At 34.0% G+C, this 26,379-nt stretch overlaps 5 protein-coding genes across 10 annotated transcripts; 2 read left to right on the forward strand and 3 right to left on the reverse strand.

The window, feature by feature from the left end:
• Nucleotides 1-2,342: 2,342 nt before the first annotated feature.
• LOC108194932 (polygalacturonase QRT3) lies at nt 2,343-4,286 on the forward strand. The gene is made up of 3 exons (XM_017361872.2): nt 2,343-2,589; nt 2,741-2,986; nt 3,150-4,286. Exons 1-3 carry the CDS (start codon nt 2,410-2,412, stop codon nt 4,152-4,154), a joined length of 1,431 nt encoding a protein of 476 aa, XP_017217361.2. The 5' UTR covers nt 2,343-2,409; the 3' UTR covers nt 4,155-4,286.
• Nucleotides 4,287-6,551: 2,265 nt separating this feature from the next.
• Nucleotides 6,552-9,719, forward strand: LOC108205220 (polygalacturonase QRT3). Its single transcript, XM_017375080.2, has 3 exons — nt 6,552-6,901; nt 7,034-7,264; nt 8,608-9,719. The coding sequence occupies exons 1-3, from the start codon at nt 6,716-6,718 to the stop codon at nt 9,664-9,666; spliced, it is 1,476 nt and encodes a 491-aa protein (XP_017230569.1). The 5' UTR covers nt 6,552-6,715; the 3' UTR covers nt 9,667-9,719.
• A 450-nt stretch (nt 9,720-10,169) lies between these two features.
• LOC108205221 (choline-phosphate cytidylyltransferase 1) lies at nt 10,170-15,303 on the reverse strand. The gene is made up of 8 exons (XM_017375082.2): nt 15,075-15,303; nt 14,462-14,575; nt 14,145-14,240; nt 13,066-13,108; nt 12,647-12,802; nt 12,451-12,531; nt 10,721-10,819; nt 10,170-10,591 (listed from the first exon to the last, which is right to left on the reverse strand). The coding sequence occupies exons 1-8, from the start codon at nt 15,194-15,196 to the stop codon at nt 10,430-10,432; spliced, it is 873 nt and encodes a 290-aa protein (XP_017230571.1). The 5' UTR covers nt 15,197-15,303; the 3' UTR covers nt 10,170-10,429.
• Nucleotides 15,304-16,018: 715 nt separating this feature from the next.
• Nucleotides 16,019-19,135, reverse strand: LOC108205357 (organelle RRM domain-containing protein 1, chloroplastic). Of its 4 annotated transcripts, none has more exons than XM_064091044.1 (4): nt 18,798-19,135; nt 16,664-16,732; nt 16,482-16,591; nt 16,019-16,328 (listed from the first exon to the last, which is right to left on the reverse strand). In XM_064091044.1, the coding sequence occupies exons 1-4, from the start codon at nt 18,928-18,930 to the stop codon at nt 16,275-16,277; spliced, it is 366 nt and encodes a 121-aa protein (XP_063947114.1). In that variant the 5' UTR covers nt 18,931-19,135; the 3' UTR covers nt 16,019-16,274. The 4 variants fall into 4 exon arrangements, with proteins under 4 accessions (XP_063947114.1, XP_063947115.1, XP_063947111.1 ...); XM_064091045.1 differs by having other exon boundaries at nt 16,482-16,588; nt 18,798-19,092; XM_064091041.1 differs by having other exon boundaries at nt 16,019-16,390; nt 18,798-19,087.
• A 1,111-nt stretch (nt 19,136-20,246) lies between these two features.
• LOC108205356 (VQ motif-containing protein 22) lies at nt 20,247-21,647 on the reverse strand. Of its 3 annotated transcripts, none has more exons than XM_064091037.1 (2): nt 20,713-21,647; nt 20,247-20,467 (listed from the first exon to the last, which is right to left on the reverse strand). In XM_064091037.1, exon 1 carries the CDS (start codon nt 21,520-21,522, stop codon nt 20,830-20,832), a length of 693 nt encoding a protein of 230 aa, XP_063947107.1. In that variant the 5' UTR covers nt 21,523-21,647; the 3' UTR covers nt 20,247-20,467; nt 20,713-20,829. The 3 variants fall into 3 exon arrangements, with proteins under 3 accessions (XP_063947107.1, XP_017230781.1, XP_063947104.1); XM_017375292.2 differs by having other exon boundaries at nt 20,247-20,477; XM_064091034.1 differs by having other exon boundaries at nt 20,247-20,497.
• Nucleotides 21,648-26,379: the final 4,732 nt, after the last annotated feature.

Below are 26,379 nucleotides of genomic sequence, written 5' to 3' on the forward strand. Positions count from 1 at the left end.
GAGTGAAACAGTTGGGAAAACAGAGGAGTGACTCAAACAAATTGCTTGGCGACACAAATGAAGAAAAAGTAGTTATGTTAGCTTTTCTTCTACTTCTTCGTAAAAGTAGACCAGCAACAATGATATAAATGAACGCTTGAAACCGTCATGTATTCTTTCACTTTTTCTTCTACATCCAACTGTTACGAGAAGTCCAGCGGCGGAATCAGAAATTGAAACCTCGTCTTTCAAATAATGATTTCATTGATTATTCAAAATCAGTCTGAGATTCTAATTAATACTTCTAATAACAAAACATGAACTAAAATCAATGGTGGTGAAATTACGGAACAAGGATTAATTACAGATTGATTGAATTGATTGGGGATTAATCGGATGATTAATTGAATAGTCGGAAATTTAATCAATTCGGCAAGCAACGAAATAGAGATTAATCGGTGATTAATTATTAACTTTTTGTAGAGAACCATTCCCTCTAAAACCTTAAGGTGTTAGAGGAGGCTCCTTTATGCATTATTTGGGTTGAAGAGTGGATTATGGGCGCCCATCTTTGGGGTGTAAATTGCCTTCGTGTCCATTTTGAATTGTGAGAATATTGGGGGGTGGCAGGGGCTCGAACCCGAGACCTCCCGCAAACCTGAGCTCTGATACTATGTAGAGAACCATTCCCTCTAAAACCTTAAAGTGTTAGAGGAGGCCCATTTATGGATCTTATACTTATATTTCATCACTTTTAGAACAAAGCCTAAAATGAAAAAGCTCGAATTTTTTCAGTCAAAATTATAGCGTACCCTTCAGCTCCTAGGAAGTCTTATAAGATGCTTTGTATTTGAACTCGAGACTATGAATTCAGGCAACTGATATGATGCACCAGGAAAGGAGCCATAAAAGTACTCCATTAACAGAGCTGGTAGTTGGATGGATGGTAATGAAATTTAGTAGTAGTACTGCTTGGAATGAAGTCCTTTTGAGAAATTAACAGAGCTGACATGTCCTTGTTCATAACAAGTTACTCAAAACTATAATAAAAACTTTTAATGCAAATAAGGTACTGATATTAATTCTTCTGGGTCGGCCATTAAATTGTTTACCTGTTCTCATGCATGCAGTTGCACATCATTTACTAAAAATATTTGAAATAACTTGATTATTTATTTCACTGATCTCTAATTTAATCTACCTCCTGAACCTCATAACTTTTTTCTCTTTTTCGGTACCGTCTGTAAGTCCCACCTCAAATTTGTCAAAATTACGGCTTCAAAATGAGACGGGTCGACAGGACTCAAACTCGAACAAATTACTAATAATTTCCAAAAATTATACAGACATGATTAAGCATTCTAGAATTTAAATATTAGGTCAAATTAAGAAAGCTGGTTAATTACTGGTATTTTTACCTCTTCTGTAAAACCAAAGATTTTACCCACAAAATTTGCACAAACCCAACAATGAAAAGCTTGTAATTTGTACGTATGTATCATGTGTACATGTGACTTTTACCGTGGATGTATCTCAGAGTTACCCAGCTAATTAATCTAAACTCTCATTAATTTACTGGTCCATCTTTGTTGGAAGCTTGGACCCTTAATCCAGATTTGCAACGAATAATCACATCAATTATCAAAGGGTTGCCACAAAATCATGAAAACTTAAATCACACGACAATCTAACTAATGATCTTTTACCTGACAACAAAAGAACTAATGATCCCTTAATTTATGTCATGTCAGATTTGTTAGGAACCTTTTAAGTTAGAGGTTGGTCGCTCGATTTAAAATTATAGCATTAAGTGAATAAATTAAAGTGTTTATGACAAAAATTGAAGAGAAATTTGTCATTCGCAACATGCTGGTATGATCGTTTGCTACAATAATCTGTTAAATTATTTTAAATAAATTAACGGACTATTTTGAAATAGAGTGAGCAGTTATTATCGGTTTCATGTTGATAAAATGGTGAAAGATCTAATATTGTTGTGATAAAATTGAAGTCATGCAGGAGACGTTATGCATGGTGATGTGATATATTATGTACATGCCGCTTAATTAGATACCGTTAGTCTTTGTTTTGCATGACACGAAATATATATAGAATGCAACATCAGAAAGTATAGTTTAGCTAGCCTCGGATATGGGCATTTCTTCTCTCCTATAAATACCTGCACCAGTGTTGCCATTTCTTCTTAATTCAGTCGCGTTCCCTCATTAGTAGAGAGAGAGAGGGAGCCGAGAGAGAGAGAGAGAGAGAGAGAGAGAGAGAGAGAGCAGGGGAGAGAGAGAGGGAGAGAGAGAGAGAGGAGAGGGAGGGAGAGAGAGAGAGAGAGAGAGAGAGAGAGAGAGAGAGAGAGAGAGAGAGGGAGGAGAGGGAGGGAGGGAGGGAGGGAGAGAGAGAGAGAGAGAGAGAGTTGCAATGACAACTTTAAGGGTGCTTGTACTATTGTCTTGCATGATCATAGCAAATGCCTACCGAGACAGTTTTTCGCCGGAAAAACAATTTTCCGGCAGCCACTACGTTCAACAAGTACAAAAGATGCAAGTTTTTAAAGAGTCCTTTGCTCAACTTCAGTCAACATCACCATCACCATCACCAGTGAGTCCAAAAATATATCTTTTTCGATATTTTTTAGTACATTGTTTTACTTTATCATGACATAAATAGTACACGTTGGTACATTTAAGAGTTCGAGCGAGTTAGATAGAAATGGCCACTTTATTTGCTATGTTCTTTGATGATGATACAGGTAAGTGATCCAAAAGGCTCATCAGGGGTGTATCATGTGACATCTTATGGTGCAGACCCAACTGGAAAAAATGATAGCACAGACCAAATTCTTAGAGCCGTTTCGGATGCGGTTCGAGATCCGGGGAACGGAAATTTGTATAAGGATATTGTTAATCTTGGCGGTGTAAGAATCGATCTTGATGGTGGAAACTACAAGATTAGCCGCCCCTTAAGGCTGCCGGTTGCCGGCAGAGGTAACCTCATGGTATATGCTACTTAACAAATTCTAGTATCACGTACCAAATGATAATGTGACAGTAGATAAATCTCGTAATTATAATTTTACATAGTCCTCGATAACATCATCATTTGGTACACCATTTGATACTATTATTTTTCAGATTTTCTGATTTTGACATTTTCGACAGATACATGGAGGAACATTAACAGCTTCGGAAAATTTTCCGTCAGATGGCTACCTAATTGATCTGTCAGATCCATCTTCTTCAGGACTAGAGTACTATTATGAATATGTGACACTAAAAGACCTTATGTTGGACTCAAACTTCAGGGGAGGAGGAATTCAAGTGATAAAATCACTGAGAACTGGAATTGATAATTGTTACATTACACATTTCAATAGCTTTGGTATTTTTGTCCAAGGCGGCCACGAGACCTACATTCGGAACTCCTTCTTAGGCCAGCACATCACTGCTGGTGGCGATCCCGGGGAGAGAAGCTTCTCAGGAACAGCAATAAGCCTGAATGGAAACGACAATGCTGTTACCGATGTGGTGATATTTTCAGCTGCCACTGGAATTCTTTTAACCGGCCAGGCTAATACAATTTCCGGGGTACATTGTTACAACAAGGCCACAGGTTTTGGTGGTACAGGGATATATCTAAAATTGCCTGGCCTAACTCAAACCAGGATCATAAACTCTTACTTTGATTACACAGGAATTGTCGCGGAAGACCCTGTCCAACTTCACATTTCCAGTAGTTTCTTCCTAGGCGACGCTTATATTCTCCTGAAATCAATTAATGGAATTGCACGCGGAGTTAACATTGTGGATAACATGTTCTCCGGGTCTGGTAAAGGAGAAGACATTGTTCAATTGGACGAAAGAAACAGCAAATTTACCAACATTGATCAAGTGATTGTCGACAGGAATAACGCGAGAGGGATGAATGTTAAGGCAACAGTTGCTATAGGCACAAAAAATGCAAATGATGCGGATGATACATCCTGGACTATTGATCTGAATCAAGCTCTGCTATTTCCTGATCGTGTAAAAACTGTGCATTATTCGTTGATAGCAGGTGGAGATGCGTTTCCTAATCATGCATTGCGGAATGTTACAGATAACCGAATTGTTGTCCAGTCGAATGTGCCTGTTCGAGCAAATATTACTGTGATTGTGGATCAGTGATCCAGAAAGATTGCTTGTGTACTATTTATTATTTGTTCTAATTCAACCTGTACAGGTAATAATGTTACATGTACTACAGAGATTCAGAAGACGATTAAATTTATGATATAAACTTGCAGACTTATTTCATTCTTTTTGACGAATTATTGTTACTTATTAGTGTGTTTAATTATTAAAAAAATTATTTCATCAAAAAGAAATTATAAAAAATCTGTAAACTTTATTACTACAATTTTACAAAGAATATTAGTTTCCGCTTATCATGTCCAATACAGTTGAAAAAATTGAATGGGCTTGGCCTTGGGCTTTAGTTCAGCCATTGCCAATGGGTCATATCTTGGATCAGTGTTGGGCTCCAAAAGTGTTTAGATGGGTCCAAACAAAATTAATTACTTTATACTAGGGGTGTAAACAAACCAAACTATTCGTCAGCTACTCGAATTCGGCTCGGAAAATATTCGAATTTGATTCGGTAATAATCGAGCCGAGCTCGAGCTATTCGAATGTTTTACCGAGCCGAGCTCGAGCTTCAAATTACTCGGCTCGTAAGGTTCGCGAGCCTTGTCGAACCTCTATTATTTTTTAATTTTTTTATTATAAATATATTTTTACAAATATATTTAATATTTTATTTATAATTTATATATTTAATCGAATCGAACTTGAGTCGAACCGATCATATTTTGAATTTTTGTCAATATTTGGTGACTCGATTCGAGCTTTCGAGCCGAACTCGAACCTATCAAACTATTTACGAGCCGAGTTTCGAACTTGAAATTAAAAGCTCGATCGAACTCGAGCTCGAGCTCGAGCTCCGAACTTTTCAGTCGAGCTCGAGCCGAGCCTGGCAGTGTTCAACTCGGTTCGGCTCGTTTACACCCTGCTTTATACTAAACTTTAGTAAGTACTACTCCCTCATCCCACCCATTTATTATCAAATGGGTTGGGTACGGAGGTTAAGAAATATAAATAAAATATTGGAAAAGAGAAAGAAGAGTGGGTGAAGTGGTGGGACTCATTGATTTTTAATATATAAAAAGAAGATAGTTGAGTAAAAGTAGTGTGAAAAGGAAAGAAAAATGGAGAAGTGGTGGAACCCATTGACTATTTTTGGTAAGTTTTGAAATGTAAAGAATTAGATGGGACACCCAAAAATGAAAGTGTAAACAATATGGAAGGGAGGGAGGGAGTATATTTCATGAGCTCATGAGAATCATTTTATTTGAATAAAAAGTACAATGGAATCGAATTATTATTATTATTATTAAAATAAAAGGGCAAGTCCACGTAGTTTACTTTTTTGGGCAATGCGTAATACGTACATAAAGAAGCTTCACTGGCAACGTGTTTAGGTAAAAATAGTCCATGACTTTGATTAAAATAACCAAAAGAAACATGAAAAATACTTTTCTTATTTTTTCCTTCTTTTCTCTAACACGCTTTGAAAATTTAAATCTAACCACAGTTTCAATCTTTTACGCTTCCTTTTCTAGGCCTGGTCCCACCCCCAGCGGATCTTATTTTTCTAATAATAATTAAATATTAGAAATGAAAAAAAAATTAAGTTAAATATAACTTCATAAGAACATTTAATTGACTAACATATTTTCTAAATATTTATCATCTCCTTTTTTGAAGTCGGTGGAACTAGGAGAAAATTTGGTAAAGCAAAATATTATAAAGTGAGGGTCGAACTTTACTTTTTACAAATTATATTGTAATCAAATGAGTAATCTGATTCCATTGAAAGGTATATTTATTTAGTGGACTTGCGATGTTACGAATATATTTTTTTGACAAACATAATGAAATCGGCTTTAATAGTCTCACCATAAAACAAACAAAGCAAAGTCATTTGCGACCAACGACAGCGTTCAGTCTTTGTACCGACTCCTACATAATTTTAATTTAAGATTTTATTAGAAGATCCCCATTTTATAATACATCAAATTTATAATTGGACCACTAAAAGGGCGGTAAAATCAGATGTGATCAACTCGATCTCATTTACTGTGATGAAATCTAAAAACACCTGAAAGTGATTCGATCGTTTTAAAAGTGATCTGTAACTAAAATTATACTTTCTTATAAACTTTTTTGATTTTTATAATTATATCTAGAAATGACTCGGTCGATTCAATAGTAATATGATACTAAAATTTCAATCTGTTAAACTTAGAATTTTCAATTTATTTAATTTTAATTTCCAAAATTGACTCATTAGTAGACACACCGCGAAATTATATAACCCATGTCAAGCTAAAAAAATTAATGAATTTATTCGTCAAATTATAAAAATGACAAATAAAATAAGACGGAAGATTACGAGATTACAGTCAGACTGATGTAGAGTGTTTGTCTACTTATCCACAAACTCATATAAATCGGCTCAAGCACGGTTACACATACAGTTGCACCACTCCAAATATCGAAGCCAGAAGTGCCAAAACCCAACCAAAATACTCTCTCTATCTCCATCTCCATCTCCCCGTACGTGCATTTCTCAACTCTCTACACCACTCCTTTCACTTGCTGCATTACATTCTTCTCTTTCCAACACAATGACAAATTTTTCTTCTTCAGCCCTGCTCATCACCTTTTTTGTCCTCTTCTTCTTGCAAGATTCTTCATCTTCACCTTTTAAACAGCAGAAATTCTACAAATTCCAAACGAGATTCCAAGAAAAATTCGTGTCACCTAATCTTGCCCCTGTAACAGCTCCATTGCCCATCCAAGATACACCAAAGGTAATCCGTTATCGAAATATATAATATATAATATGATCCTCGTAAACCTTCTCAAACCTCAATGTCGTAGTTTTTTTTGCCGGTATGAAAGAAATTAAATTAAATTTTATTGTTTTTTTTTTATTTTTGCAGAGTAGTGGGAGAGTGTTTTTTCCTATCGGGTATGGAGCGGATCCGAGTGGGGCGCAAGATAGCAGTGATGCCATACTGAATGCAGTAGCGGATGCACTCATGGTAGAGAATGATGGACACCAGTTGTTGCCTGGAGTGAGTGACTTGGGAGGTGTTATTATTGATTTACAAGGAGTGAGTTTCAAGATTGGGAAGCCCATTAGGCTTCCACCTGGTGCTGGCAATCTCGTGGTAATTTTACTCTATTCCTTTTCTCTACTTTTGTTTACAGTAATATTTTAGATAAAATACGGACTATTTATGTCGGTTATTGAACATAGTCACACATCCGTCTTGTATTCGACTGAACATCGGAAGTTCAGGTTCTTGTCTTCTAGAATATTTGGCGCATTTTGTTACTCTGCTTTTTCTTGTGCTATGAGACGTGTTGTTTTGTGTTGTGATTTACATGGGTAGTGTACTTCTGGTCTTAGGATTTTCCATGTGAACCTTATCAGCTGTGTCCTGTTGCGTTCGTTAGCAACATTGTCTGATGTTACAATCAGACACTTACTTAGTACTAACAGGTGCTAAGCCTCTTCAATGCCTTCTTAACAAGTTTTAACTCTAAATTTAAAGAGTATATGAGAAATTAAAACTCCAATGAACTCTGGACAGCTCTTTAAAAAATTTAAGAGTTTTCATCTCTCTCCTCTCTTATAAAGAACTTCTAGGTGCCATCAACTTATCTTTATTGTATAAAATAATCAGTTATTTCTATTTCTATTTATGTCTCTCTAATTTTCTCTCCAATTTTTCACTCAAATAATAATATAATATGAATAAAGATCAAGCCTAAAGAGTAGGGTTGGAGTTGTCACGATATTAAATATATTAACTCAATAGGAGATTAGGAGCCACATAATATATTATTTTTTAAAGAAGGATTTAAGAGCCCATCGACCAAGTATTCGATTGTTAAAAATTTATACCGAGAGGCAGATCGATTTTCATTTTTTTGGGGATAAAAATCGAATGAAAAACAAAGGCATGTGGATGTTCACCACGTGTCAAGTACTGACATGAGCGGCTTTAGCGCATGGGGCCACCGGAAAAAAGAGTGTAGGTTAGATTGTGTTTATTTACAGAGAAATAGAGGTCGCAGACAGGTTCATTGGATTTCTCGTACATTAATGGGGTCTTGCCTCTTTATCTTCAAAAATTAGTTGCACCTTCTTCTACTACTTTCCAACTACTCCTAATTTAACTCTTACTCTGCATTCTCTTTTCCAGTGAACATGGTAAAATATTACTACTACTCCTTTCGACAGCAGAGGCCTACATAAAATATATTCATGTCTAACATGCAGTAGAGAGGTTATTTCCGTGACACTATAAAATAGGGAATTAACCCGAACATGATATGATATGTAATTGATCTGAAATGTAAAATTGAGATTGTTCTCGTAATTATATGATAATAATTAATTCAATACAATTATTCTATTTTGTTCGTTTTCTATTTCTGCTAAGCTAGTATTAGTATCATATTTTTGAGTTTCTAAATAAAGTAATGTCGATGATTTGGATATCAGATTCAAGGAGGAACTTTGCGTGCATCGGATACATTTCCAGGCGATCGACATCTTGTTGAATTATGGTCACCAAGTTCTGTCAAACGTGATACAGACGACCTGGAGGACAATGCTCAAACCGGTGGAATATACTATGAGGACATTGTATTTCGGGACATTCTTTTCGACTCCGAATATCGAGGAGGCGGATTGTTGGTGCTCGACTCGGCTCGAATTCGTGTAACTGACTGTTACTTTCTTCACTTCACAACACAAGGAATTCTTATTCAAAATGGTCATGAGACCTTCATTTCAACTTGCTTCCTGGGAGAACACCCAACCATTGGAGGCGACAGAGGCGAAAAAGATTTCACAGGCACGGCTATTGATCTCGCGAGCAACGATAATGCAGTCACCGATGTCGCCATTTTCTCCGCAGCCATCGGGATCACTCTAAGAGGTCAGGCTAACATAATTACAGGGGTACATTGTTATAACAAAGCTAAGTATTTTGGTGGAGTTGGAATTCTTGTAAAAGCAGCACAAACAAGACTGGATAATTGTTATCTGGACTTCAATTCGATAGTCATCGAGGACCCTTCTCAAGTTCATGTCATCAACGGGTTCTTCCTTGGAGGAGGTAACATTGTTTTAAAATCGATCAGAGGTCGAATATCGGGTTTAACTATCGTCAACAATATGTTCACTGGGAACGAAAAGAGTACTTGGACGCCTATTGTAAGTCTAGATGGGGCGTTTTCAAGTATCGATCAAGTGGTGATTGATCACAATAATGTTAACGGGATGAGTTTGAGATCAACGGTGGGGAAGATGGCGGTTTCTGGCAATGGAACAGAATGGGTTGCGGATTTTTCATCTGTACTGGTGTTTCCTAATCAGATAAACCATGTTCAGTATTCATTCTATGTTCCTGGGTTTTCTGGGGGGTTTCCGGGACATGTATTGACAAATGTGTCGAATAATATTGTGGTAGTAGGGAGCGAGAAACCGATTAACGGGGTGGTTTCTGTTGTTGTCGATCAACATAATATGGTCGGGGAGAGGAATTTTTTCATGTAAAAGACTAGAAATGCCTTCATTTATAACATAAATTTCGATATTTCATATCAAAAGTTTCTGGGCAGCTTCTATGTTCAACAAAGGCAACTGCTGATAATTTCACAAATATAAAGCACTAAAGGATGCTTAAAGAAGAAATCATGTAAAGCGATTAATAACTGAACAAGAATCTCGAAAGTTACTAAAGCAAGGAACAGAAATCTGGAGGTCAGTGCATGCTTTGTACTTTACAAACCTTTCATGTCTATATATTCTGATGCTCTATACAGGAAAGACAACAGATGTACACGTAGAGTTGCAAACAATCGATACTCGGCAGATGCCCTTGAAAGGATTAGCCATTACATATCAGATATATATCCACAATGACAACCTTCCAACTCACCAAAAACCATCATTTTCAAAACTCACAGAGCAGTACAAACAAATTGCACGTTGCCTGATATAACTTAAGTGACATCACACAAAAAAAAAATCGACAAAAATGCAGCACATAATTAAGATTTCTCTGCAATACATGTCTATTATATATTATGAAAATGCAGCACATAATTAACATTTGTCTGCAATACATGTCTATTATATATTCTGCATAATCTGACACAATTTCACAACTTCTGTTATAGTATACACAGCTTTCCATACCTGTAGCTACAATGCAACAATGCTATGAAGAAGTTCAAGCAGAAACACCATTTGTGCAAGTATGGAGATCAAATCAAAAAATCCAAACGAAATATTCCTACCATATCAATACTGCAACTTATTCTTTAACATCAATGTCGCGCTTGTCGTAACCTTTATCATAATCTTCATCAGTGCTAGCATCATAGTAATCATCATCATCTTCATCGTCATCGTCATCAAAATCATCCTTGTCCTTCACCATCAACTGTTCTTGAATGCGATCCCTAATAGCAGTTCCCTAAAAAAAAACAATGTACCATATTAATTATACAGTACATTTATATATGCAAAAGCATGGATCCTATGAACTTAAAAAAAAGAAAAATCTGGTGGATGTGTTCGTGTGAGTGAGTGCGAGAGATCTAACCATTTTATGACAGCCTTCTTCAAACATCTCAAGAAAACCAGCAACCATGCGATCAGCATTATCCACCCACATGTTACGAGTTTTTGCAACAGTTTGCATCTGTAACATCAAAATCAACATACATACCACGTTATCCTACCAATCAGTATCAGAACTAACTTGTTACTATTTACAACATAACAATAAACCCTAGGAAGATTAAGCTGTAGGAAAAGAAACCTTTTAACTAGACGGTCACGGCCTAATGGGACTTTGATGAATTCAAATGATGTTAATATCATATATGCAGAAGACTGATATTTTACACAATATGAAGCATAAATGGATTTTACAAAAATCAAAAAATTAGTATTTTCAAATATAATGCATACTTGTTTAGGAAAAACGATTTGAGTCCATGGAGGTTCAACTCGGCGACTAGTTGACTACTCGCTGATTACTCGTCGACACTAGTCAGACAAGTTAAAAACAACAAATTATATATGTCATTAACATATGTACCAATACATGGGGTACTGACTTGTGTATAATATGAAATTTATGTAAAGTGTATTTGTTTTTTGTTACCTGTTACTCTGTTAGTTTCTACCTATTGAGATAAAATTATTCTTTACATAGTTAGATATATAAATTCATTTCGATATCATTTCTTCACTTGATGACAAAAAAAATGATGTTACTAATAAAAGGCTTCTATTATCTAGTGCATATCACTTGTATACATAATATCTTTTTTGGGTGAATTTACATAACAGTAAAATTTTAAATAAAAAGAGAATAATATCATTCAGTGTTAACATCGTACACGCGTGCATACGTCACCCGTCTCTCTCGTCTCTCTTCTCCCAGCCATTATGAAAGGTTCTACGATATGAGAATCTGGCTGGGGTTTTGGTCACTGACCTGACAGGTTGGCGATGCAACTAGCTGCCGATCGAACAGTCAACCGAAAACCCACCTGATAGCTAGTCGATGTTAAAAATTGACCATAGGTCGAGCAGTCGAGTGCCATGACAACCATGTTTACTGATGTTCTATTAAAAATAATGCCTCTCCCTCAGACTAGTCGCCGTGACAGCCATGTTTACTCATATTTTATTAAGAGTACGCCCTCTCCTCCCTCATTTTACTACCTTTTCTATTTTCTATTAAGAGATAGCACTTTCAGTAGCAAAATAGACAAGGAGAGAGTATAATGAGTATTGTTGAAAATGTCATTCATATTAGGAGCCAAATTTTTTATATTATTTTATTGTCCTTTTGGATATGCAATTAGGTCTAAAAGTTTTGAAGGTAGTTGAAGGCCTAGACCAAAAGGGAAAGCTATATTGAAAAAATTATGTAATCTTTTATTTTTCAAGTAAAACCAAGATTACATATATATATTCCACTTCTAAAAGACAAGCAGCTAATTTTTTTTAAGAATTACTTTCTCCAAACTGCAACAAGAGCCCTCCTTTGACTTTTATGGTCAAATTGATTACTTACAATCAACAATTTTCGTTCTCACATAGATATTCCTAAACCACTTACGAGTAACGACTATAATAAAGAAGTACATACAACATTAATGATCTTATGGCTAGCAAATTGTTGCAACTATGTATAGTATAATACGTGATTCATTATTAAGCTTAAAGATGGGCTTACTGAGTACAAAGTCAATGAAGAGCATATCTATTTTCTGGTGGAAATGTAATAATTGATTATGCCAAATGTAACTTTGATACCTTCTCTTCCACTTTCTCTTGTTGTTTCTTCACTTCTTCCCGCAACTTTTTTAAGCCCATATTTACTCTCAATCTCTTCTCCTGATAGAAAGTAACAAAAAAAAATTACAATACAATTAATTAAAGAGTTGAATCCCGTAGAGGAAAATATAACCAAAAAAAATTATTGCTCCAGGGTTACTGAAAAAGGACATGCCTTCACATAGCTAACACCCAAATCTTTTCTCGAGTAACCACGATCTAAGTTACGAATGACATATTCATTGTAGTCTTTGACAATTCTCATTATGACATCTGATGTAGAGATTCCTTCAGTCCGTTTAGTCTCCTTGAACTTTCCAATGGACTTGACCTGCATGAAAAAGTTCCAAAAATTCATATACATACAACTCCGGTCAAATAAAGTTATAACAGATGATTGAACAGCCTAACAAAAAAAGGTAAGTGAACCAGCCAGTCAAGAGTAGAGCACTTTAGGAGGTATATGAATCCCAAAAAAAGTAATCGCCATATCATCTAAGAATAACACATGCTATTACAGAGTAAACAAAACACTAGATCCAAAAAGGCGATATACAGTCACATATGACATACACCCCAATGAGTTTAACATACAAATTCATATACATCCTTGCCAGCCCCACTTGCATCAGCATACCTGACAGAGAAAACAAAAGAAGAAACACTTAGCAAATACAAGGACATCAATCTAAAACAGTCGGTGTTTGCAACCAAAAAGGTGGCCATGATTCAATAATTCTCATACTGTATCAAAAGTGGTATGCCTTCCTACATGATAGTGTGTACTTATTAAAACCAAAATGTGCCCTTGTTCTAATAACTTGCAAAACGGTCTATTGATTTCTAGCCATATTCATTAAAACAACCCCTTTTCTTCAACTCCGCAAACTTCTGTTGCTCCTGTTTTATATATAGGGAAGTCGTGTCTACACATCATACAGCATTGACTCATATTAATGTTCTCTTTGTTTATTCTGTATAATCATAATAGGTACAAGGTATTCAAGTGCTGATGACACTTCCAAAATATCAAAATGTTGCTATTCAGGAATGCCAGAGGGCCAAATAAAAGAACTAGATCCACTAACGAACCAAGCAAAAGTTTGTCAATAAACAAAGTATGCAGTATTGTGAGTTATATATAGGTGCAGTGCAGATGTATAATACATTCCTAACACCGATATTAGAAGTCGCTCAAAAAATTTCCATAAAGGCCCAGCATCTGAAATTCAAGCCTTTGCCTTCAGTTGGCAAATTCTAAGGATACATACCTTTTTATGTGAGCATTAGGGTTTAAAAACTGTAGAGAAGCTGATAGCTTAAAAATTTGCTTAACTATATATTTTCATTCTATAAATTAGGTGTACAGAAAGGCCAAAAGGATATATAATATGTGAACAGGATCTCTATAACATTAAGCAAACTAATTGTCTAACGTTTAACTCAGCTCTGGGTTTGGCAAAATGTACACAAGAATAAACCTTATAAAGAAGATCCTACTCGATAATTATGTTATTTGCCTACCCCCTTTTCCCAACTCATCAGCAATGTATTTGACTCTTCTAATTGCAGCATATAATTTAGGACATTAAAGGATGCACATCTACTCCAAATAGAGAACATCTATCAACATTTGCTAATATTAGAGCTGTGTTAGAAACAAAGCCACTTACGGAAGAGAATCATGTGCCACATAATCAATTCGATGTTTGTCAAGGAACTCTATAGTAACCACCCAAGGCGCGTCAGGAATAACTTCATCTACCCACCTGCATGCAAAAAATCGCAAACTTAGTATTAAGAAAGCTGACGTCAACTGTGATACACTGTTCAAACATGTCAACAATCTTAATCTTCCTTTGAAGGAAAGATCAACTTAGCAAACTACACACTATAACATTGACACATTGAAAAATTTCCCAACAATTCCAAATTAGAAAATCTACAAACAATTTCAAAAGATTCTATAGGTTCTCCGAAAAACATTTACTTGCAGTGACGTAGAGACTCGTAGCGCTCCGTATCAGTCATGACAGTTTTGCCCTTGAATTTGTGGGTAACTTCATCATTGCAGCATCCAACAAGCAGGTACGTATTCGGAAACCTAAACATTTATAACATACTGTTTAGCCAAAGTATATCTTTACAAGTAAAACACCAAAAAAGAACACATCTTGAGAAAACAGGCCACCAACAAATTAAAATAAATCAGTAATTTCCAACAAAGTCATACAATAACCGAATAGTAACAAAATTCATATGAATCACATCACAGTCAAAAAATTCTCACTTTGTCAAAACTTCAATTTTTATCATTAACCAACCCCCCCACCCCCCAACACTGAGAATTTAGAAATGAAGATAGCATACAGTACAAATTTACATCACAAAATCAAATCAAGCACAATCTCCATACACACATATACATACAATTTTCGGATCAATTAAGCAAGCATAAAGATCACATCAAGAAACCCGCCTCAAAAACAATCCAAATCAACAATCTAACCAAAAACAAACCGACCCCACATCTAGAAATTGGATTTAACAAAGACCCAACTGGAAATTAAACATCAAAATTAAGAGTAAAGTTGAAAAGTTACGATTTTTTCGCTTGTTCAAGTGAACGGGCATGGCCAAAGTGAAAGAGATCATAGATACCATCAGCATAGACACGAACTGGCCTGTCTGTGGGGGGTTCATTCATGGTATAGACCTTGGCCATGGTACTAGTTACTGCTAATGATTTGATAGATTAATGATTCAGACTCAAGTGTGTGTTGTTGTAGTAGTGCTTTTGTATTTCCAAGATCTTGTATTTCCTGTTTGTGTTGTCCCAAAATACCCCACATTTTTTGTTGTTTTCGAGGTGTGTGAAAGTGAAATTTAAAGGTTTTTTTATATTTTGTGAAATATAATTAATACGGAAAAATGAAAAAATAATATATTTTTTTTCCAGTATTAATATGTCAAGATAAAAAAAAATCATGTCGATAATTTATCGATGGAATGTGATATCTTCGTCTATTTTTCCGGTTATCCAAAATTGTTACGGAGTAATTTATTTTTTGATTATAAAATTTAAAAAGCCATCATCAATTTAAAATGGATGAAATAATATTTACATCCTTGACTAGCATGGACATGATCTAGATACATTCAAATATTATTAATAAACTAAAATTTTAGTAGTATAGTCATAAGTCATATATATTAATTATAACATATGTTCGTACAAATTTTAAGATATGCACTATGCACATATCTTCTCATCGTTTTCAAGTATATATGAAATTGTTTTTTACTCTTGATTACAATTGAATTACAAGAAATTATATTAATATGAATTTATTGAAATATAACTAGAATTACATATATTAAATGTGGTTTAATTAAAAAAATTTAAAAACATAATTAATACTCCCTCCGTGCCTATTTAGTTGTCCACTCTAAAAAAAAAATTGTACCTAAATAGTTGTCTTATTTAAAATTTCAAAACATTTTTTAACACATTACATAAGATTCGCAGACAAATAAAAAGAGCATATTAAAATCACCATTACAAGTAGATATATACTAATTTAAAAAAATGTAAGACTTGCATTTGGTCACAATTGCTATCACTTCTTTACAAATTGTTCAATCAACAATTTTGTGTAAATCAGAATATAACTCTCTATATCAGGTGTAAATGTTGTGTTTCAAGACTTGAGAATGCACTAGCAAATTTTGTCCCATTGTTTCTGCTGCTAGCTGAGACTGAAAAATAGACAATGCGATTGCATAATTATTCGTTCTGTTCCTCACGCCTGGTAGCTGTCATTTTCCCTTCCGGAGGTCCTGAGGTTATAGGGGGTCTGTAATATGAATGCTTATCAAGCTTTGCTAAATCAACATATATCAGTCTACCATCAACATACTGCCCAAAAAGAAAAGAAAATTGAGTATCTTGAGCAATGAGAAGTTTAGAATCTTGAAACATGTATAAAATGAATACAAAAAAGTACAACTTTTCGGTCCATGTTTTCCAGAGCTTGCAAAGCTGCCTCCTGACTACTATATTGAATAAAAGCATACCCTTTCGATCTCTTTCTGACTTCATCCTTGACTATCTTAACTGCTTCAAACAGATACAATTGTCAATATTCGCTATTAAACTTTTATATGCTAGCAAAATTAGATGGACACTTACCTTCAGCTATCTCACCAAAGTTTGAAAATTCTTTCTCCAAACAACTTTCAGTGGTAGAAAACGATAAATCTGCAAATCATGGTATCAACTACGACTCGCATTTAATCTTTTAACTGACAGCTAAACAAGGAAAAAGGAGATATGCACTGCTAATTACATTTAAGAGGTAACTATAGCATACTAATTTGAATGCACTCACGCGATACATGATGCCTTAATAAAGCGACTTTACTGGGCAGTTCACCTTTCCTTAAAATATAGGATTTAAAAGCCAAAACAAGGCAAGCCAGACTGGCGGAAATTCCACCCACACTCTGCTATGGATAAGTCACGTGAAACAGGAAAAGAAATAACAACTTCATTTTCTTTTTTCTCCGATGTCATTCTCCTCAACTCACTCAATGGATGTCTTCAGAAATCGCGACCACTATACACTTTTCTTTAACCTCCAAATAAGAACAGAGTTCCAAGATTTTAGACCATACCTTCAGTAGCCCCTCAATTAAGAACATTAAGTGGTTGACATTCATTTTTAATGCTTTCATACCCATAAACTTCAACATACGAAAATATTAAAAAACTGAACTGAGGGATTGTTGCCTGTTAGAAAGGAGCTTGAATGCCAAGAGGTCAACTGATGAGTCGTTGAATAGGGTTACAAAATAAGCAAGCAGTGAAACCCATAAAAACAGCAATGATTGGGGAGGAAAATGCTAACCACACCAGAGTTTTAGTTGAAGTAAATTAAGTTCTGAATGGGGCACCAGAGATGACGGAGCAACAAAACTGAAAACTGAGACTCTATGGACTTAAAATGTCAAAATTCACCTAGCTGAAGATTATATAGATCATAATGTACAGTGATGCAGGTGTACAAAACACTAAAAGAGTTGACCAGGTAAGATTAAATACTGAGGCTTAAGTTGACAGTCAGTAAAATGGTGTTAATATATAACTGGGAATAAAGGATTGCAGATATTTTAAATTTGGGCATGTGATCTCCCTCAGAGGAGGAATGATGAGATGGTTGGAGACAACAAACTTACACATCACTGTTAAGTTACCAATGGATCAGTAAGAGCCCAGTTTTTCGACAATCTTCAACTTTGTATCCAAATTAATATACATGCACTGGGGTTCAACTAGGTTTTGGAGCTCTGTTACAATATTAACTCCCCTGATAGCTTAAGGGTGATCCGGACTTAAGACACATCCGAAAACTAATATGTGCTTGATTGGATTATATACATATTTAACATTAACAACTAAGCAATATTCCTAATATCTTCTGCTATTCCTTAAATGTATTTACATTCATTCGCACCAACTGATCAAACAAACTTCATAATAACATATAGCAATCTTTATCCTAAACGCCTAGTTAGTTACATATGGATAGGATCAAATAAAAACGTTTTTAAGTTACAAACTTACAAAAAAAAAAATTGAATTTTTTTATTCTCCCAACCTGTTAATCCTTGGTTATAGACAGTGTCTATGTTGAAAATTATTGAAAAAACATCACAATTTTAAAAATAACGAATAAATAAATCGTGCATTCAACACATTTATAACTGGGGTTCAACATTGGGTGTAGAACATTAATTATCATTGTGTTGAATATATTTATAGAGATGCTTAAACTATACCTTAGAAAAATAAATATTGGTTATATAATACGTTTAACTTAGTCTTTACATTGAAAAATTAGTTTATGTACTTCTCCAACACAATTTTAATCGATGTTCAACAAAACATCTTAAAAAAATGTTGAACTCAAGTTATATATGTGTTGAACAAAAAAAGTTTGTAAGTTTGTCTCAGAACCCTCCCCTAGTTACATATTGGTACTCATCCAACCAACTACAATTATACAAAAGTACCGATAAATTCATCATTCATCAATACCCCTTATACACTATCAACACATAACAATGGGAAAACAACTACCTGATGCAATCACACTGTTCTACTGCATTTTCTTGAATCATGATCCCCACACTAACACAGATGTACTAAACATTATAAGTGTGCACATCCATAAAGCTTAAACCCAGTAACAAAAATCAGAACTTTACTGATAATCAAGAACTTAAACACAAAACATATATACAGAAACAGAGGATTGACTTACTTCTGACCATGATTTTGCTAGCAAGCGGGAAGTCAAAGAGAGAGGCTTTAAGGGGTTTAACTTTATGAAATTTAGGCTGCCGGGGAGTGCTTATACTACCAAGATTCAACCATATGTTTGTTGTTGTAGCCATGATTTTGTGTACAAAATGAGCAAAAGAGGAAATTTAGGGGTTTAATAACTTTAATTAGGGTTTTGGAAGTGGGTCGGATCTTTCAGAGTTCGGATGGAGTAGCCTAGGTTGCGTACAGTATTTTTTTTGAGTTGACTGGTTGGGCGTTTGGGTGGGTGAGATTAAAGTAATTATTTATTGTTTAAAATAGAAAAACGAAAATAAAAGTTAGAAATAAGTTAAAATTTAAAACTAATATTTTCAATTAAAGATAATACAAATACGTTAGAACACCAATAATATGAATAAGTACTTCTAATTAATAAAATCAGAAATCAGGTTTTAAATCCAAGCCATACACCCAATTGATACTGTAAATCATCAATGATCGAACATTTTATTTTATTTTTTGCCAAAAAGCTCCCCATTTAAGTATATGTAAACTACCCATTTTATTTTATTTTTTGCCAAAAAGCTACCCATTTAAGTACATGTAAACTACCCATTTAAATCATCAAATGTTTTACTCCCATTCATTTTACTAGAACCGGACCAGTTTCCACAGCTTCCATGTCCGGACAAAAGCTCAACAAATTCCAGAATTACAGCCAATTCAAACGGTTCTTGCAACAGCCTACCAAACATTTATTCCTTTTGTCACACATTTCTTACATTTGATTTGACCACCCACCTCATAGCTAGGCTATCTTAATAATTCATCACAAATTACAGTACTATGGTCGCTATATATATATATATCAGAAACACAAGAATAATCTCAATCAAGTTGGAACTTCATACATGTCTCCATCAAAACTAAAGCAAATAAGCATCTTAATCTCTCTCACTCGTGTTACAAGATCCTGGAATTCAAATTCCGTCATGTTTGCGTGAGTATGTTAATTAAGAGGGAAAAAAGAGGCAACTTTGACCTACTTTTTGTAAGTTAATGAATTTTCCGCATGAACATGTGGAAGCTAGTTCAGATACAGCTGAACCTTCAGCTTCTAAGACCTCTTTAACATGTTTTCTATCTACGGAGATCCTATTTGCGGAGTATCTGGTGTGTTCATGAAAACACACCGACAACCATTTTTTGGTTAGATGACGGTTTTTTATTGATTTTTATGTTATTAATAACAAAGACTCGATGCATGCACAAAAATCTCGAACAATTAAAATCTTCTATCCAAATAAAAAATAGTTATTTGTGTATGTTCATGTCCAATGACACACACTATAAATACTCTTTTATTTACCATAAAAAAATTCAGATCAGATACGAAAGTGGGAACCGCAGCTTGGGAAGGCCAATTAGGAATTCTGCACTACTGAGATCAGAACAGACATCACACTACATAAACTCTATTCATGTGAATACTGCATATATCACCCGCTCATGCAGACTCACACACATGCACCATGTGTATATAAATTTCATCACGAAAGAACTGCGAATAGTCTGCAGCAAGAAACAACAATATAGAACCGCAAGAAAATGACTCCGGTATTAAAAGTGGTCCGCTTAAGCGTCTGCTTCACCGCTAAATTTTTTTACCTGCTTGAAACTGTTTAAGCCTGTGAGAATCTGAAGGGCGCAAATCATGCCAACAAAAAGGGCAAAAAGTTGGAAAAATTACTACCATCATATGAAGTATAATTATTGAAGGACTAATGCATTACATCATATTGAAAATCATAATTAGATCTTATAACTCTTACAAGATGAGGAGATAAAATGAAAAAATATAAAATAAAGGTACAAAAACGGTGCATAAGTAGAGAACTCTATGATGATCATACCTCCAATAGCCTGCTACAAGCTTCTTTTTATTCGAAAGAAAAAATATTTACATTGCAGCTGATTTCATGATCACCATATATATTAAAATTCTCCAGAGATGATTCCAGATGCCCTGATCAGAAGTAATAGTTACTACCATCCCTGTTGTTATCTCCAGTACTGAACGAAGAAGATTCATCCACAAGTTCGTGCAAATCGGGCACATCATCGATACCGAAATCATCCAGGCCTCCACTTTGCATGTTGTTAAAATTGTTGTTATTAATCTGTGAGTTTCCATACATTTCCTGTTGTTGTTGCTGTTGTTGTTGCCAGTGTTGCTGAACAACAGGATTGATCTGCTGATTATACGTGTAATCGGGTCCCAATGGCGCGATTCTTGAGCTTGTACTGAAAACCTGCTGATCATTTTGGTTCCCGAAGCTCAAATTAACCGGACCCTTCTGTGAGCCAAATGATGGACCCTTGGTATTGTGACAGCCAGTGAATTGCTGCACAAGGGATCTGAAATTTGTGGTACTTGCATTGAGAAGTGTGGTTGGAGTCCTCCGTGAAGCCCTGGACCTTCGACGAATCGGCTTCCCTGATGATCCTTGAGGATTCAGGTGAGCATCACTGGTTCCTAAAGAAGTCGAATTGTTAGGCCCCGAAGTATTGTTTGTGGTAAAACTTGTGGTGACTATAGTATTATCAGTTTCGGGTAACCCGAATCCGACGCCAGAGGCGGGATTGGCAGCAGTACTATTGGACTGCTGGTAGTAATGGTACCACTGATTAGGATCAGTAGAGCCATTGTTAGTGTCATTCATAGTTGTTTGAAGAAAAAAAAAGGGCTAAGTATCAAATTTGAAGCATAAGTTTGAATGGTTTTATAGTTGAATATAAAAATGAGTGGTCAAAGATAGGGCATAGTGAATGTTGAATGGATTAAGTAATAATATATTGTGTATAAGAATATATAGGAAAAAATAAGAGCTAGGTAGCTCAAGGCCAATAAGGATGTGCTGGTTCGAGGAAGCAACATGCAAAATGTATTCAATCTGAATGATGTGATCGTTGTGTGATGTGTTTATAAATTTATGTGTGTGCATGTGAACATGCATACGAGATTACATCACCACGCATTAAGACTCTTGATCATCTTGCATAGTTGCATACCTTTCTGGTTTCCAGATGGTCAATCTAGATACTAGTCCTTACATACAGAGCTAAAAACTCCCTTCTGTTAACTGTGCAGTAGCATCGAGAGATGGGATTCGACATGTATTTTAACATTTTAAAAAAATAATTTTATAATTATTTTAAATAAAAAATATAATATTTAAAATGTTATTAAGAAGCAAATAGTTTTAAATATAAATTATAAATCTACATTTTATTAAAATTTCAAAATTTATGTTAAGTAATGAAAAAAATTATAGAAAAATGAGTGAGACTGAAGAAGTATACTGCTAGCAATATAAAATATTTTATGCTGATTAAAAAACATGTTTTGAAAATTATATAATTAGCAAGAGGAATCAAACTCAAGAAGAAGATCAGATTGTGAATTACCGAGTTCACAGAGTGTTATTTTTGAAAAATAAGAACTTATTTTCGTTAAAAAAATATATAGAATGATATTTTCTTTAGAAAAAACTCTTGTTTTTTATTAAATAACAAAAATAAAATATCTTATTAACATCTACTGTATGTCTAAAAAAAGTATAAAAATATATATTTTTCAAGAAAAAACCCTTAAAATTGGAAAGAAAGATCTCGCTCAAACGGACCGACTACTTGAGAGTTGAGACAAATAAAATTACGTGGAAAAGGAGTGAGCGTAAGAGGCAAGTAAAAGTCATGGGTCCATAGATGTAATGAATATATAAGTGTGGAAATTTCGCAAGTATTAGCCAAGTTTGACTGAGAAATAGCGGTCCACACAGAAGCTATTTATATGTCACTGGCTGTCTTGATTTAGGTCAGGAGAAATTTCGTCAAACAAAATACATGCATGTATACATATAATCGAAGGTTCTGAATGTGAACACGATCTAACCGTTTGCATGGAATTGTTTCACGTGCTTTCCCATTTTATTTTATTAAACGTCCAAATATCAAACCAACCCCACTCCCGTACATATATACAAAAAACCTTTCATTTTTAAAGGATACAAAACCATTTTAGTACTTGATAAATTATACTATACAGTATTATTGATAACAAATATTAAATATATATATAAATTGATTATCAATTCATAATCCGGAATAGTGTATTATAACTTCTAGATCGCTTAAATTAAATGATTATTAAGTTAAATTTTACTACTAGCTATGAATCTACTAAATTTGAGTGAATCCCGTTAATAATATATTAAAATAAATTATTTTTAATATATATTAAAATTATTAATTATTAAATTCGCTAATAAACACGATATCGATCGGTATAAGTAATAAAACGAAAATTTTATGTTTTCAAAATCCGGGGTCAATATTTATTTTGTGAATAGTATAACGTCTTATGTGATATAACCGTTGTTTCCCGAAAAGCATACAAAAAACTTGTCTCATAAACTCAAAAATATACTGAAATAAATTGATTAGATTTTTGTGTTCAAAAGATGCTTCTTTCATATATTCAAAAAAATTATTTTTAATTTTTTCGGAAAGATTGTATTAATATATTTTATCATCAAAATTCTTTAAAAATGTCATATTTTTATATTATATCACAAAACAGGTGCCCAACTTATTAAACAATATTACCAGCCTATTTTTGAGAACGCAAAATTTTCAAGAACACACCCAAATAACATATTATAAGAAATTTTATAAAACAATATCAAAATTTTAAAGTACTTGAACAAAATATTTCTGATACGCTGAATAGAACTAAGATTTCGCCGATTCATAGTTGGAATAAAATTGAAACCTCTATGCTTGATATATATGCTAAACACGTACATTTAGAAGTAGTGCAATGTCACTCTCAGTTTCCACTTATTTCTAAATAAAATACATTAAGAGTGTTGCTTCTAGTTTATTATTTTAAATAAACTGTTGCAATCAATTTAGAAAGACCCGCACGTGAACTAAAGCAAAAGAATTGAAGAGATAAAGTACGAAATCAATATTAAAAGAGCAAGTATTATTTTATTGATAATAAAAATAATGCAGACAAATAGTTGGTCAAGGTCAAGAAAGAGTGATATACATGCAAACCAATCGAGCAAGAGCATAGAACTTTTGACCAAGACCCGTCTATTTATCATCGAATATTGTTATTTAATTTATTAACTGAATCATTATATTAAAATACTTCTTTCATTTTTAATTGATTGTATTAAGCTATTAAAAATAAATTAATAGTCATAACGCACAATCTAATCTAAAAATTGTTCGGTCAATCTCAAACTCACAAATGGTTGAAAGAATTGTTAGAAAACCAAGTTCTTATGAAAACCAAGTTTTTATGAAGATATCAAGTTCGATTAGGTAAACACAATCTGCAAATAATACAATTAATAAGAGTGTGTGTAAATAATAGTTATAATATAACCATGTATTGAACTGAGGAACAAAATACATAAAAATGTGAAAGAAGATACAACTCCTCGAATCTAGTCGAAACAGTCTCCTTAAAACTATTTCGGCTCTCACCATATATGTTGAGTCGATAGCTGGTTGTGTTAGCAATAACGGAAATTTCAACGAGTTTGAAATGGGAAAGAAAACTGTCACCAGAAAGAGGTAAGGTTTTAATATTCACAGGTGAGGATGTTGTTTTTCGATTCTTCAAACCTTAGGCCGCATACTCTGTTATATATATAGATTCTAGGTATCTTATGTGCTGCTCACCTACCTTAATTAAGCGCGTTAATTTATTGTAGATTGGTTAACAACATCAATTCCGTAATTGAAATTGATTTTATGATTCTTTCAAATCAATTATAATTATTCGTATTATATATATAGATTCTAGGTATCTTATGTGCTGCTCACCTACCTTAATTAAGCGCGTTAATTTATTGTAGATTGGTTAACAACATCAATTCCGTAATTGAAATTGATTTTATGATTCTTTCAAATCAATTATAATTATTCGTATCAAAACGAATTAATTATTTAAGAGCCTAAGCCTAATGGAAGTTAGAATTAGCAAAACTGGTCCGTGATTATTGGATTCTCACTTCTGTTGTATTGTATATGCAGGTCGCACACGCGAGCAAATCCAAAGGACCCGCAAGCTTTAGATTTCCTCTCGAAAGCCCACAATTTGCACACCCCCTACACGCTCGACTTGGCGTAGGTAATGGTGCAACACATAGCTAACACAAGTGAACACAAAACATGTGTTTTGCTATATTAAATTAGAAAATTGCGTTTTCTTTTCAATGTGATATTCAAGTTACGTATCCATATTTTGCACTTTGAAGGGACAAATTTTAAACTTTCATATCTCATTCATCCATCAACTATTTCGTGTGATTTTAAGTGTCTTGAAAAATTTTCACGGAAGAGAAAACGTTCAAAGTGTCACCGTTGTAAGTGGACAAATTTTAGACCTTCATATCTCATTCATCTTAACAATTTCGTGTGATTTTAAATGTCTTGAAAAATTTTCGTGGAGAGCACGTTCAAAGTGTCACTATTGTGCGGACACAATATTCATTCACTCACGCTTAGCTCAAAATAACTTGAGCATCCAACAGAGTGTGCATATAAAATTTGAATATTCATCGAGATCACATTCGAGTCTTCGATTAAATTTAATTAATTTGATTGATTTTTGTCACATGGTATTTTATGTTACTATTATCATCCATAAGAGACTTTTATCATGTAGTGAATTCATATTAAAATAAAATGTATTTTGTGAGGGATTTGGAATATAGGAGCCGTTTGGATTAACTCTAAAAATATGATTATTGTTTTTATATGTGAGAAGTTAGATATAAGTGAAAAATAATATTAATTTTTTTTACTTTTCTATGCTTGGATAATTTTTTCCAGTTTATAAATCGGGAATTATTTAATTATTTTTTTACACAAACACTAGGAATATTCTTACTTGTGGTCTACAAGTTTGAAAAAAAAGCTTGGCCAAACATCTTCATAAGGTTGCTCTAATTAACACTTCGTTGATTACATAAAAATTAGACTAATAAAAAGATTAAAGGTAATACTTATTACAGGAAGTTGGTCAATTTCATCTGTTTATAATCGTGCGAAGACTTTCTTTCTGTCTCGTTTACTTTGACCATACTGTTTATCACCCCTTAATCCCTATTCTACATCAAATCTACTCACTACAGTACTGGGATTAAGTATTTTATAAACACGAACTCCAAAGTTTGAAAATGGTTAGTCTAGTTAAGCTACTCAGAAATGTTGAAGCTCTGAACTTGACTAGTTGACTCAGACATTCCACGAAATTAGAATATAATTTTACTTAAATGTATAATTATATGTAAGAAGGAGTATTATAAGATTTTTAGATGAGATCAAACTGGTCAAAAAAGAACAATTCAAAGTAAATAATTGACTTTTGAAAAATATAGATTAAAAATACTATATTTTGTCCAGTAATGCATCAGTGACGGAGTATTTGACTATTTGCTCATGCCAGTCGTTGGTCAATATATACCACTTTGTACTTTTCACTGGTTTTGCATTTT

This window comes from Daucus carota, chromosome 1 (genome assembly GCF_001625215.2).
Source record: "Daucus carota subsp. sativus chromosome 1, DH1 v3.0, whole genome shotgun sequence".
NCBI classification, from domain to species: domain Eukaryota; kingdom Viridiplantae; phylum Streptophyta; class Magnoliopsida; order Apiales; family Apiaceae; genus Daucus; species Daucus carota.